Source organism: Papaver somniferum, chromosome 11, assembly GCF_003573695.1.
Source record: "Papaver somniferum cultivar HN1 chromosome 11, ASM357369v1, whole genome shotgun sequence".
Lineage (NCBI taxonomy): Eukaryota > Viridiplantae > Streptophyta > Magnoliopsida > Ranunculales > Papaveraceae > Papaver > Papaver somniferum.
The window spans coordinates 4,675,983-4,689,022 of record NC_039368.1 but is presented as its reverse complement, the minus strand read 5'-3'; the positions used below and the strand labels follow the sequence as shown (position 1 = coordinate 4,689,022).

The 13,040-nt window shown below is 37.4% G+C and overlaps 2 protein-coding genes across 3 annotated transcripts; both read left to right on the top strand.

The window, feature by feature from the left end:
• Nucleotides 1-1,137: 1,137 nt before the first annotated feature.
• LOC113323964 (calmodulin-binding transcription activator 6-like) lies at nucleotides 1,138-2,809 on the top strand. The gene is made up of 4 exons (XM_026572307.1): nucleotides 1,138-1,148; nucleotides 1,192-1,309; nucleotides 1,547-1,954; nucleotides 2,069-2,809. The coding sequence occupies exons 1-4, from the start codon at nucleotides 1,138-1,140 to the stop codon at nucleotides 2,807-2,809; spliced, it is 1,278 nt and encodes a 425-aa protein (XP_026428092.1).
• A 4,516-nt stretch (nucleotides 2,810-7,325) lies between these two features.
• LOC113323265 (pentatricopeptide repeat-containing protein At2g13600-like) lies at nucleotides 7,326-10,151 on the top strand. 2 transcript variants are annotated; one of them, XM_026571552.1, is made up of 2 exons: nucleotides 7,326-9,210; nucleotides 9,398-10,151. In XM_026571552.1, exons 1-2 carry the CDS (start codon nucleotides 7,444-7,446, stop codon nucleotides 9,419-9,421), a joined length of 1,791 nt encoding a protein of 596 aa, XP_026427337.1. In that variant the 5' UTR covers nucleotides 7,326-7,443; the 3' UTR covers nucleotides 9,422-10,151. The 2 variants fall into 2 exon arrangements, with proteins under 2 accessions (XP_026427337.1, XP_026427338.1); XM_026571553.1 differs by having other exon boundaries at nucleotides 9,299-10,151.
• Nucleotides 10,152-13,040: the final 2,889 nt, after the last annotated feature.

Sequence of the window (13,040 nt, the reverse complement as noted above, 5' to 3'; positions counted from 1 at the left end):
CCTGACTCCTCCTCATGCACTTCTATGTTGCCACAATCAACGAGCAATTCCTTCACGTAATTATACAACTTTTCATTGAATTCTACTCCACTCTGTCTATTCCTCTCCTGAGTCTGCTTCATGTCATTCAGCTTTGCTTCAATGATCTGCAACCTTGCTTCAGCACTATCGGGAGGACACTTTTCTTGTTCAATGATCTTTATCGCATCCAGAAATGCTTCTTCATTAGAGCTGGCAAACGGGCGGGACGGGTCTGGCTTGTGACCAACCCGCGGGTTACGGGTTAATACAAGCCTGAGCTCGCGGGTTGAAATTCTTCACGGGTGGTCATTTATCCCACCCGTGCCCGTCCCGGGTAAAACTCGCGGGTACACGGGTGCTCACGGGTTAACTAGAAATAAAGAAAACCATAAATTCTCAAAATCGAGAAACGGGTGCTCCTTCTTCTTCTTCTTCTTCTCTGCGAGTTTGAGAGAAATCTAGGTTCTGAGATTGACCATCGTAGGGGTTATGTTAAGGATTGACGGTTGGTGGTGGTGTTGATGTTTATCGAGTTCGAGAAGGAAGAAGCTGATGATGCTACTCAGTTAATTAGGGTTTTTAGATTGGAGTTGGGAACTGAATGAAATTGATAGTAATCGAGTGATGATAGATGAAGAACAAAGGGGTTCTCATTTAATTGATGTTTTGGTGTTAGTAGGATTACGAATTTGAAGACTAGGGTTTCTGCTATTTTTGAGTTAATCACAGATCGGGAGGAAGGGTTGTTTTAGATGGTGCAGTTACTTATTATGGATGCGTATTGAGTAGGTTGAATGAATTAGGTTAGAATTGTTGATGAAGTCAAGTTTCAAGTGAAGAAATTTATGGTGGCGATCGATTTCAAGATTGGAGATGATAATTCTAGGGTTCAGTGGAGATGAATTAGGGAAATAGCAATTCAGAGGACGCTAATGCTTGGGTAAGCCTCTAAGTTGATTCAATTTTAGTTTCTGAATCGAGTTGTTTCAATTATCGAGTTTTGTTGGTACTAATGGAACTAAGGCTTGAGTTTGGGATGGAGTGGAGCTGCATGTATTTGTAGTTAGAGTTATGTTGATGTTCAGTGATGGGTTCATGTGTATGTGAAATTGAAAGATGGGTCTGAGGTAATTTTATCTGTTACGATTGTTTCTGAGATATCAAATTCAGAGAAGAAGAAGCCATAGGAATTGTGGGTTTGAATCAAGAGTTCAGGGAAGAATCAAGATGGTTTCATAGTCATTGTCAAGGAATTGAAGGAGTTGTCGATGTTGTGAAGATGAAATGGGTTTAATCGGTTGCAGAAGGAGATTCGATTGGTGGTGCTGTTGATACTGCAGCTCAGTTCAAGAACGAGATTTCAGAGAATCAAATTAGTGGTGTTGATATGAGGAACTCACTGGGAAGAAGAACAATGGATGGGGGAGGTAGTGATTGATTTTTGTTGTCGAAGAAGAGGCTGGAGCCTGGATCTGTTGCTCTTTCTGCAGTAGCGTGTTAACCATGCTATACTTCTTCATTGCAGAGCGGCCTTCTTCCATCTGACAATGTAAATAAGCATGATTCATCCTTTCACGGTTCTACAAACACAACTTCTGTGCATCCTTCAATTGATGGTACACTTCCAACCGGTGGACACTTTCAGACTGTGGTTACTCAAGCAAACTCAAATGTCGGGAAAGAAGGCTTTGAGCCAATGGTAGAGGGTGCAGATGGTTTGCTGGCACAAGACAGTTTCGGAAGGTGGATGAACTACGTGATGACCGAATCCCCAGGTTCATTAGACAATCCATCTGGTGGATCCTCGATTTCAAATGGTTATGGATCGAATATAAATGGGGAAGTGGATCATCATCACTCCTCTATGCATAAACAAGTTTTCACCATTACTGAAATTTCACCTACATGGGCTTTTTCATCTGAAGAAACAAAGGTGCTTTTCCTCATTCCATTCAGTATTTTGGTTTCGCCACTCCCTGGTAGTATATGGAAATCTCATTAGTCATCTTACTTACATTGTCTTTTTTAATGACTATGACTTTCACAGGTCATAGTGATCGGATATTTTAATGGAGGACCATCACATCTTGCCGATTCGGATTTACTTATGATATTAGGTGACGAATGTATTCCAGCTGAAATGATTCAACACGGGGTATATCGGTGCAAGGCTTTACCACATTCTCCTGGGTTGGTAAACCTACATTTGAGCATGGATGGTCAAACTCCTATTAGCCAAGTTATGAGTTTTGAGTATCGCTCTCCTTCAGTGGTAAATGAGGTGGCTTCACCTAACGATGAACCTAGCAGGGATGAATTCCAGATTCAGATTAGGCTTGCACATCTGCTCTTCTCATCAAGCAACAGCCTGAGCATCCTATCAAACAAGGCATCTCCAACTGTGTTAAAGGAAGCAAAAAAGTTTGCACACTCAACCTCATCCATTATCAAAGATTGGGACTATTTGATTAAGTCAGCTATGAACAATGATATCTCATTTCAACAGGCGCAAAAAAGTTTGTTTGAGATCACTTTGAAGAACAAATTACATGAGTGGCTTTTGGAAAGAGTAATTGAGGGGTCAAAGATCAGTGCTCGTGATCATCAAGGTCTTGGGATAATTCATTTGTGTGCAATTTTAGGTTATACTTGGGTTGTTCGACCGTTTTCACGTTCTGGCCTCTCCTTGGATTTCCGCGACTCTCGTGGATGGATGGCTTTGCATTACGCTGCACACTTTGGAAGGTATGGTTATCCTATTCTAGTAAATCGGACGCTCCACCTGTAGTTTTTCTATCACGATGGGCTGACTAGTCTTTGCCTCTTCAAATTAAATATGTTTCACAGTGATTTCTATAAATACAACAACCTATAGGCTATAGCTATAGATGAATTATCTGAAGATTCTGAACACATTATTTTTGTGTTAGCTTTGATATATTGATCTCAAACCAAGGTATTACCTCACGAGAATTTGGTTTTCATCTGTGGATCTTAATTTTCAGGGAAGAAATGGTTGCAGACGGGAATGAAATTATGGGTTTACGGGCCAGCCGCGGGTTTCACAATACGGGCCGGGTTAACCCGTTTCTTCACAAGCCACTAATTATACAACCCGCGCCCGTCTTGTTTAGTTACCATCCGGGACGGGTACGGGTTTTCACGGGACGGGCCAACCCGCGGGTTTTGGCTTGGTTTTCCAGCTCTATTCTTCATACTTGTCCCTGTTCTCTTCAAGATTCATTGCGACGAGATCATATATCTCTTTCCTTTTTCTTGGTTTTCTTGGTTCACAGAGTTCCATCTCCATTGCACTGTACTCGTCTCTAAATTTCTCATTATACTGCAACATGATTAATGACACTCATCAAAGGAATGCATAACAAACATAACCACATTTTTTATATGCATAACCTGTGATGCAGCTAGTCTAAACAATGCATAACTAGTCACACATTTAATATTGGAACTGGATAAGATGTCATGCATTGATTTGTTAAGGTGCATAACTTATTATACATTTAAAAACACAACCCTTCTTAACTCCTTTTCAATATTGAAAAATGCATAACCGGTCATGCATTCATATATTGGGTTGCATAACATGTTATGCATTGATTTATTAAGGTGCATAACTTATTATGCAGTTATTAATTTTGCTAAAGTAACTTATTATGCATTCATTTTTAAGGAATTTAGAGATACTTTCATAGATGCATGAAGGTCAATTATAAATCATGAAATGTTCACAAACAAGTACTTCTAAGAATGTAATATTCTTCTTGAGCATTGCTTTCTTCATTGCTTCCATGTCCCACTTCGCAGCTCTCAGTGTAGCATTGGAACTGACCTTGACGATATCGGATGATATCTCATCTATGTTGGAATGCTCAACCAACCAAAGCTGCAAAAAATAATAACTAATAAGATATTCTGTATCCAAAAAAGTAATATTTATTGACAGATATTATGAAAGTAAAAAAAAAACTAACTCACAAGAGAATATATAGTGCAACCACTGCAATTCCTGATATAAAAACTGTCTCTTTTGACAGTCTTGATGCTCTCTGTCAGGTGTTCATGAATAATATCAATAAAAGAGACAGAGCCCATGGTTTCCAAATCCTTAACCAAACCAACATACGAGACCTCTAAATTGTCTCCACTTGAACGACAAAAGAACAACACGACTAGCATGTTAAGTCAGATAAGGAAGACAACTTCCTCTTCATGACCTTTCTTATCAAGTTTTTCCAACACCATCCTTTCAATATCATCTATCCACACCTTTGTTACCCGTGCTTTGGGATCTGTGCTGATAAATCCTGGCTTTGTTTTGAATGGGAATTGCTTGACGAGGGAAAGTGACTGAGTCAGCTCTATCTCTGCCTTCGAAGTCATAATATCATTTCCTATGTCTCCTTTAATTCTTGGAATCAGAAATGTAACAACAAGATTACTAGACGTTGATGCTATGGACTTGTTTTCAGACAACTTGAATGAATGTTGATTCAAATCTTCATGGTCATATGATAGAAAGACTTCATCCATCAGCTTGTTGTTCTTGTCATCCAAGTGTGCCATGTTTTCATCATATAACCAGTTATAGAACTTCCCAAACACACACACATTCATCATGTTAGCCTGCAACGGATTCAAACCACCTCTGTCTTTTATCTTACCAAACAAGTGACCTACCCTTAGAAAACCTGCTCTATAACTACCTCATTGAACTGCAGATTTGTTTTTAGGTTTAACTGCATAAACAAAAGAAAAAAAATGCATTTTAGAACTGCTATTTTAGAACAACAAAGGAATGCATAACAAATATAACAACATTTTTTATATGCATAACCTGTGATGCAGCAAGTCTAAACAATGCATAACTAGTCATGCATTTAATATTGGAACTGGATAATATGTTATGCATTGATTTGTGAAGGTTCATAACTTATTATGCATTCATATTTTTAAATAAGTTATGCACCATAACATTTTAGAACTGCTATTTTAGAGCTGCATAACCACACATGCCTCTTTCTCAGGCATCTGTATAAACCATTATGCACATCTTTTACCATGCATAATCTATCATGCATAACTAGTTAATACTACATAAACAAACAGTTGAATGCATAACATATTCTGCATATTTTTTAAGAAGGCACGATATGTTATGCATTTGTTTTTTTAACAAGCATGATGTGTTTTACATACAAACAAGCAGGTAAATGATAAGAGAAGTTTATTAACTGATGCATAACAGGAACAAGAAGGAATTCAACGCACCTTATTTATAGACAATACATTACTTGTTAGATTCTTCTTCTTCTTTCTCTTCACTCTCGGATCTTTCGATTTGCTTCTTCTTCATCCTTTTCAGGTCTTTCGATTGTTTGGGTTCATGTCTTTTTCTTTTCTTCTGATGATCAACAACTTGCCTCACTGAAACAGAACAAATCAATATTGAAACAAATCAATGACACCAATTAAACAATATATCACATAGAAGATACCACAAGAAAATCTTACCATCTTCGGCATCATTTGTATTATCATCCTCATTATCTGTATCATCACCAAATACTTCCTTTGGTGCAGCATTCTTTGCTTTCTTTTTTCCCTTAGTAGCTTTTCCAGGCCTAGGTGAACTAGGTGATACTTGAGGTGACACCTGATCTTTTAATCTCTGCGACTTCCTTGACGGGGTTGCTTCAGGATCTTTTCAACACACAAATAAATAAGCTATTCATATTAAGTTATGCAGTAACTTTGGTAAGCAGAACCTGTTATGCATCTGCATAACACGTTATGCACGTTTTTCTACAGAATTTTGTTATGAAGATGAATCAAAAACACACGAAGGAACGTAAATGCATACTCGCGACTTTTCTTTTCTTCTTCGCAGCGTCGTGCTTTTCCTTGGTTCTTGTCTCCTTTTTTTGCTGGTCACCAGCAGTTTCCCCTTTTTGCTCTTCTAGGTTATCATCATTAGCAGGTAAAAATGATGTTAAAATTTAAATAGATGAAAATTAAAAAGCAACACTAAAAATGGGTGTTATGCAGTTTTTTTTGTAAGCATAACCTGTCATGCATCTGCATAACAAGTTACACACATTAATTTGATGCTGCATACCCTGTCATGCATCTGCAGAACAAGTTATGCAGAATCACACATGAGAACTAGTTATGCATACCAGAGACTTTCCTACTCTTCTTTAGAGCATCTCCCTTTGCCTTCATTTGCATCTCCTTCAGTGGTTTGTCACTATCATTTTCTTCTTGTTCATCTTCAACATCAACAGGTAAAATCACATTGAGGAGAAAATTATGTTAAAATTGAAGAAGAATAAAGTAATAACTCAAAAAAATTTATGGGTATTCAGGATGAAACTCTCACCAAAAACAATTTTCTTTTTAGGTTTACTCTTTTTTTATGGTTCATCATCGGCAATTACTGTAACAAAATTTAAGATTAAAAAAAATAAATTGAAAAAAACAAAATCAAACACTAACAGATGAAGCTAATGATAAATCTCACCGGGCTTTTTTTGTTTCTTCGACTTCATTTTTCCTTCGGTTTTCCCTTCTTCATCTGAAGCATCAAGAACAAAAATTAAAATCGAAAAATAAATAAATCAAATGTATCGAATGCATGCAAGAATAAGATCGATTAAACTAGTTTTAGTACCTAATTTCTTCTCTTTTGATTTCTAAAGACGTGTTTTTGTTGGTGTTTCATCCATTTTGGTTCTACTGAATTCTAGGGTTAAGGTTTTTTAGAGTTTGAAATGGATTTTTAGGGTTTGATCAACTTCAATCATCGGTTTTAAATGATTGATTTGTTTGAATGATGTAGAAGAAAATCTTTGCAGATCAGTTACAGTGCTTATGGAGGAATAGGAATAGAGAAAGAAACTGGTGAGAAACGGATGAGGAATAGATGAGAAGAAGAGAAAGAAATGGGTGAGAGGAAGAAATGTTCTGACCGTTTTCGGGAGTTAATAGAACGGCCCAGAACCGCTAAAGGGTAATTGAGGAACTCTGCACGTTTTTAAGAATTATAAATAATGTTGGGTGCTACTGTAGAAAAAAGTAATTGTGGGCCTGACGGTAAAAAAAAAAATTTCTGGGCCTGCGCGTAATTTCCCCGATTGGATATGAGACATGTCTGGCCTGGACAAGGAACGACCAAGCTGCCCCGGCCTGCCCCAATTGACACCTCTACCCGATAAGGGGAGTCTTCTATACCCTTGCTCACACACATCTCTCTAGGAAAATAAGTGGCAGAGAAGGTTCCAAACGGTAAGAAATGATATCCACAGTAGCAGCTGAAACTACCAGCAAAACTCAGCTCCATGCCAACACTCAGCTCCATTTAGCAAAATCCTTAGCTTACTATCCAAATTGGGAAGTTCATTGATGCTACCCATGCTTACATGTGCCACATTACAGTCATTTCTACCTCCTTCAATCAATCCTCACCATTACAACAACAACCCACCTCAAATTCTTCATAGAAGCAGCAAAATTGTTACTCCAAATGTTAAGAAATCCAAACCCATTCAAGCAAATACAAAACAAAGTTTGTTTCTGTATAATCTTTACTTACAAATGTATGCAAATTCTGGTTTTATGGATGAAGCACAGAAACTGTTTGATGAAATGCGTGAGAGAACTTTGGTTTCATGGACGATTCTTATGTCAGGTTATGCTCGCCATGGACCTAAGACTGAAACGTTAGTAATTTTTCAGAAAATGGTTCTGAATAATGGGTTTAAGGCTATTCAGCCGGATTCTTTTGTATATGGGATTGTTTTGCGGGCTTGTTCGAGTTTAGAGTATCTTGATTATGGTCGTGAAATTCATTGCAGGGTATTGAAAACTGATGGTCTTATGGATTCGTTTGTTGAGAATGCGCTTGTTATGATGTATTCGAGTTGTGGATCTGTAAAGGATTCAGCGCGTGTTTTTGATGCGATTTTACAGCCGAATGTGGTGTCGTGGAGCTCAATGTTTAATGGGTATGTGCAAAATGGGCTGGATGAAGAAGGGTTGAGATTCTTCTGTATGATGATTAAAGCTGGAATTGAGCCGGACGTGTTTGCCTTTTCGATGGTTTTTGGTGCTTGTACTACGTTGGGTTGCTTCGATTTTGGAATTCAGGTTCATTGTTGTGTAATTAAGATGGGATTTTGTTCTTCTGTATATTTGCAGAACAGTTTGATGGATTTTTACGCGAAATGTGGGGATTCAAGCTCACTAGAGAAGGTCTTTCATGAAATGCCTGAGAGGAACTTGGTTTCTTGGAATACTATTATTAAGGGATTGGTCAGTAATCACCAAAATTGGGATGCTTTGAGACTCTTCCGTATTATGATGAATGAAGCTCTCTATTGTGACGATTACACATTACCGAGTGTTTTTCTAGCCATAACTGGTGTAGGATCTTTGAGTCAGGGAAGAGAAGTTCATGCATATGTAATTAAAGCTGGGTTCAAGTCGAATGTATATGTAGTCAGTTGTCTCCTGGATATGTACACTGTGTGCATCGATCATGAGAGCCCGAATCCTTCGAGAGAAGTTCCCATGAAAATTTTCAGTCAGCTGAACGGTAAACAATGTGATGAATTTATCTATGCAAGCATTTTGAAATGTTGTTCTCTGCAATTTGATCTGGAAACAGGAAAATCTATTCATTCGCAGATCATAAAACAAGATATGCAATCTGACCCGTTGGTGGCTAGCTCACTGATTGGCATGTATTCCAAGTGTAGCATACCGAATGCAGCTCTAACAATATTTACGAGGATTCAATTATGTCACGGGGAGATTAGTTCCAGGGCTGCTGGTCATATTCTTAACTCATGTGCAAATCTCGTTCTTTTAAATGTCGGAAGACAAATACAAGGTTACATCACCAAAAGAGGGCTTCTGTCCGATCCTTGCGCCTGCAATTCTCTTATTAGAATGTACTCTAAAGGTGGACAAATTGCTGATGCAGCTCAAGCTTTTAATTCTATGATTGAGAAGAATTCTGATTCTTGGACTTCATTGATCTCCGCAAATGTGAATTATGGTCATTCATCCGAAGCTATCCAACTGTTTACTCTTATGTGTAAAATACATAAGTCACCGAACTCGGTCACTTTCAGATCTGCATTGAAAGCATATGCCCAGATGGGTCTGGTAAGTGAAGCCTTTAATTTACTTATATCTATGGAGAAGAATTATGATATAGAGCCAATGATAGAGCACTACTCTTGCATTGTTGAAGTGTTAGGTCGTGCGGGAATGTTTGAAGAGGCTAAAGAATTCATTAACCATGTCTATAAACTTGAACCAGTACCAAATGCTTGGAAAATTCTTCTTTCAGGTTGTCGCATACGCGGTGACATGAGCATTGCAAAGTATATAGCTGAGAAACTTGTAGAACTTGAACCAACTGATGTAACTGCAAATCTACTGCTACAGCAAGTTCTTCTGACTCAGGGAAATTGGGATAACGCAACAAAGATGAAAACCAACTGCAATTCACCGAGATCAAGTTCTAGCTGGATTGAAGTAAGAAACAAGGTATACGAATTCGTGTCAGACCAAGTTCCAGAAGAGGCAATCTCCACAAAATTGTCAGAGATGGAAAGAACAATGAAGGAATTTGGTTATGTAGCTGATAGAAACCATTTACTACACAATGCAGAAGAAGAAGAATATGCAGGACCAGGTCTTCATCACACAGAAATGAAGGCATTAGCTTTTGGACTCCTCTCTTTGGCTCCAGGTGTACCAATACGTATAATGAAGAACGTTCGCATGTGTGGAGATTGTCATTCTGCTTGCAAGTTCATGTCAACATTCTTGGGCAGAGACTTGGTTGTGAAGGACTCTTGTAAGTATCATAACTTCAGTAATGGGAAATGTAGCTGTAAAAATGCATGGTAGATAGATGGGATTAGAGTACTGTATAGCTTTTGTACAAAGAAATTTCACTTCCAAGGCCTTTCCAGAATAGGTTTGCTGTTCAAAGCCAATAAAATGGCACATTGTACAAGTTCTTAAATCATAACTGCTGGATGGTTTAGATGTTCCCTGATAATTTTGACCAAGTAATCTGTTGATCATTTCAAGTCTTCAATGTGCCCGTTTTACTCAATTATGTTAGTCAACTACTTAGTTGCGTGTTCGACAAATTTAAGGTACCAAGTCAATATGACATAAATTGGGCAAAGAATACATGCTTATCTATATATCCAGAGGGAGAGGGAGATTTTTCACAAGGGAAAGTTATAAAAGTATATACTATTACCGTGAAATAGAGCATAAACGGAAATCAAGCATATATGGAGACGATATTACCCTTTATAATTGCTGGTTGCATCGTTGTATCTATTTGGATACTTGGTATATGTAGCTGCATAAACAACCAGGGGAAGAGCACAAGAACGAATATGGGAAACACGCAAAATCGTCATGGAAATTATAACACCTATGGAGGTGTGGTTATTATGGTTGGCGGAACTGCCAGTACCGGCGGTGGATGTGGTGGTGGAGGAGGTGGCGGCGGAGGAGGAGGAGGTGGTGGTGGTGGTGGAGGAGGAGGGTGTTAACTGAGTTGTATAGGTTGTTGTAAATGCAAATTATTGTGTTTTTTTATGTTGATTAATATTTTTAAAATTTATAAGAATCGCAACCGCCTTTGACAAAGCATGTTACTTCAGATGTTTATTAATAATTTTGACGATCATTTCAAGTCTTTGTAAATGTGGTCGTCTCACTCGATTATGTTAGTCAAATAGGTAAATTAGTAGTTACGTGTTCCTGAAGATCAAGGTACGGCGTATTACCAATACCAAGTCATCAAATTTTTGTGAACCACATGAAAGGAGAAGAAGATAAGACATAAATTGGGGAAAGAATTATACCCTTATCTCTCTATACATACAGAGGGAGATATAGAGATTGTGAAAACTACCAATACACCCATTTTTTCATTGTCAAGCCCACGGGCTGAAAAACTCACAGGCACATCCAAAAATGGAGACCAAATTTCTCCGACACTCACATTTTTCAAAATTCCGTTTCTTGTTCTTTTTATTTCCTAAATTAACTTCTGTGTATATCAGTCGCGTTCAGTTCTAAAATTCAGTTTCTTTTTTCTCGTTAGAAGATCGTGCCGGAACGAAAGAGCTGATATAAGGAATTGATTGAGAGATTCAATTTCCTGAATTTGTATATCGATTTTCCATAAAATATCTGAAATTCAAACTTCATGTTCGTTCCTTTTCAGTCTAATCTCGTTTCTGATTTTGTTTAATCTTGATTCGATTCTAGGTTTAGTTTCTGTAAGATTAGGATCTATTATTTTAAGTTTTCGAAGGTGCTTATTTTTGATCTTCTAAGCTTGTTTTTGAATTAGTTTATGATTTTTAGTTTTTGAATTTGTTACGATCAATGTAGATCTTTTTGATTTAATCTTTTTTCTTCGATTTCATATTCGGATGTTGATAGACCAATTTCCGCTTCTTTTCTAGTCGATTGTTGATTTGATTTTGGTTTCCAGTTGATTTTTGATCTGTTTCTGTTACGTTATTGTAGATCTTTTTAATGCTGTTGTTGATTTGATCTTTTTAACTTTTATAATTCTGTTGTTGTTTATGTAGATAATGTTGTTTGTTCATTTGATTAGTGAAGCTTTACGTAGGATAAAGATATGTTTGATTTTTATTAGTATGGATATTACTTCGTTTTTGTGTTTTTGAAGAGTAAAATGTCTGTTGCTAGTGCACTATTTGTAATTCATTACTTCAATGAGTTCTTAACTCAACCGGTTGATATTTCCAACACAACTCTGGAGTGTTTGAGGACATTTGTTTGCCAGAAGTGGACTCTTTTATTAGCTAATCATGTCAGATTTGCGTTTAATGATGGAACCAAGTTTGTGCGGGTTGATTATGATGCTTTGCTTCAGTGTTTTGTCTCTCGCCGCCATTGTAAATGTCAGAAGATATTTGATATACTTGTTGAAGTTGGGATCAATTCGTCCAGAAGTCGTAGTAGAGCTTCAAGTAGTTGTGTAATAAAACCTGAACATGAAGAAGCCACAATGAATTTTCTTGAATATGGTTCTGTGCCTGTTAACAAGGTTCTTAGGACTGAGGGTTGAGATAAATTACTTGGTGAAGTTTTTTTTTTGGAGGTGTAGCAGAAGTACATATTGCAGTTAAGAAACACGAGTTGAAGTCTGGGTATGTTCTTCTTTATACTAAGAATGAACCTACCAGGTTCTATGGAAAGTGCCCAAACGAAGATTTACCTTGGAAGTTTAAGGCTTGTGTTGTTGATGTTGAAAACATAATGCTGAAGGTTAAGAAATATGATAATGAACATCACTGTGGAGTGGGATGTGAAAGGCTCTTCCACAAGCTCAGCAGTAAATTTGTTTCTAGTCTGATCAAGGATGAAATCAGAAGTGATCCGAGTTTCAGAACTTCTGATTTGTTGAAATTTTTTAAATCTAGATAAGGGATCAATGTGAAATATTACCAATCTTACAATGGGAGAGAGAAAGTATATGAGGATATATTTGGTGATGATGTCATGTCATATTCACATCTGGTATGGTATGTAGATGCCATTCGCACCACAAATCCTGGGAGTTGGATCGATTTTCAAGTTGAAACTGATGACAATCAATTGAATGAGGAGAGTTCAACTGATTTAGAAGTTGAAGCACCCTCAAATAAGTTTGTGCGTATTTTTATTTCTTTCGAGGCATGTATACATGGTTATCGTTACCTTCGTCCTATGATTTATGTCGACGCTACGTTTCTTACAGGGAGATTCAGAGGATGCCTCATGGCTGCAACTGCTATCAATGCAGAACAAGGTATTTTTTCAGACAGTAGCTTTCACTTTTCTGATTATGCATCCTTTTTATATATGTGTATATTGTCTCATGCATTATTTATTTTGGCTTCAATATGTCTTACGCATCTTCTTGTTTAGCTGCATATCGTCTT